This window comes from Apteryx rowi, unplaced genomic scaffold (genome assembly GCF_003343035.1).
Source record: "Apteryx rowi isolate R43461 unplaced genomic scaffold, aptRow1 scaffold_176, whole genome shotgun sequence".
NCBI lineage: Eukaryota > Metazoa > Chordata > Aves > Apterygiformes > Apterygidae > Apteryx > Apteryx rowi.
Window position 1 is genome coordinate 709,301 of NW_020448041.1, and position 1,697 is coordinate 710,997.

Consider the following 1,697-nt stretch of genomic DNA (forward strand, 5'->3'; position numbering starts at 1 on the left):
CCCCCCCCCCTTCCCGCTCCGCGCCTCCCATTCCCGGGGGGAACTGGAAAAAAAAGCACGTTATTTTCCCGCTTTGGACCACGATCCCTATCCAAACACAAACGCCTGCAAAGAAAAACAATGCGCGAAAATGATAAGCCTTTTTATTTCTCTTTTTCTTTTTCTTTCTTTCTTTTTTCTTTTTCTTTCTTTTTTTTTTTTTTTTTGCAAAAGCGCGGCTCGGTGGCGGCGCGGGCGCTTTTGCGCGGGGTCCCGCGGCTCCCGCCGGGTGGCTGGCGGGGGGCAGGTGCTCGGTGCACCTCGCTCTCGGTGCAATACTGCAAATCTTCCCCCAAAACCTCCCAAAATGACGGAACCGCGGTGCGCGCTGCCTCCAGGGGGCGGTGTCGAGCCGACGCCTCCCGCCGGCCCCGGGCCCGGCGCGGCCCGCAAACGCGCGCCCCCGGGGCTGCGCTAAACGCTAAAATAACAATAAAGTTGCCCGGCTTTATTTTAGCAAACTGGTCTTACCAGTTTTACGCTATAAATGTTAATTATTAATAGCTTTGGCACCAGAAAATGGATTTCTTTTTTTTCTGCACAAAGTCCATTTCTTGGCAGATGTACCGGGACCACTGGTGGAGCAGGGATGGACGTGGAGAGAGGAAGGGGGAACACTAGGGAGGATGTCCGAATATGCCTGATAAAGGGAAAATATGAGTACTCCTGATTACACATGCAGGGACGCGACAAGCGTCCTTACATCGGCCGTTCCTGCCTTTGGTTTTCTCCAGGGCTCCTTCCCTCAGTCCCTTGGGCAGCTGCTTCATGAGATAGCATCCAAACACAAGAGTGATGCTTTTAGGTTCAAACCTAAAACCCTCCTAGCTTAGTCTCGGAGAAACCTTGTGAACGTTCATTTAAAAAAAAAAAAGGGGGGGGGTGCACTTACACCTGAGTCGTGGTTTTTAATGGTGCAAATGTTGCTGGGGCGCTCAAGAAAGTTTGTGAGCGTCGGTAAGTGGAACGGCACCTGCTTCCCAACATCCTGCGCGGAGGTCAACACGTTCTTTTTCGCTAATTAAGCGCTAGCTGTAAGGTTTTTTTTTTTTCCCTTCCTTAGATGAAAGCCAATGTGATTTAATGGTCCTGAAATGAACTGAGCTCAGGACTACTTACAGCCCATGCATATTCCCAGCCTGCATAACACTTAAATCATGTTCTCTTAAACCAGATTTGTATTAATACGCCTCCTCCGGCCAGCCGATCATTCCTCTTACTCTCAATTTTCCCAAAATTTCCCCCGCCATGCCCTTTTTTTTTTTTTTTCCCCTGAAACTTTCCTTCCACTAAGTCAGAACGCAGCGTGTCTCCGCGCTGTTCAAAGCTGGCTGTGGGGATTGCTTAATCCCAGGCAGAAAGCTGCGGAGAGCTTGTGTCCCTCTCGCCTCAGGACGTGCGGTGACATTTTTCCAGATTATGCAGCGCCTGGACAGAAAGCAGCCGGCTGCAGCACCAGCCGCGCGGGACGGGACGGCTGAGGCGCTCATGCGTTTCCCTCCCTCCCCGGCAGGGAGACGGCTTCTTCCCTGTCCACCGCATGTTACTGCGGGAGCCGCATTCACCTGAGGACGTAAACTCTGCAAAGACAGGAAAAAAAGGGAAAGGGGATGAAAGAGTGCAGCTAATCTGCAGTAGGCATTTGCGGAGAGGGTCGG

At 51.7% G+C, this 1,697-nt stretch overlaps 1 protein-coding gene across 1 annotated transcript in view; it reads right to left on the minus strand.

Moving 5' to 3' along the window:
- Positions 1-1,289, minus strand: part of KLF4 (Kruppel like factor 4) — a 6,252-nt gene extending 4,963 nt beyond the window's left edge. Inside the window, exon 1 of the mRNA XM_026061080.1 lies at positions 1,260-1,289. Coding sequence (XP_025916865.1) covers positions 1,260-1,289 — 30 coding nt within the window. The remainder of the gene's footprint in view (positions 1-1,259) is intronic.
- Between the last annotated feature and the right edge of the window lie 408 nt (positions 1,290-1,697).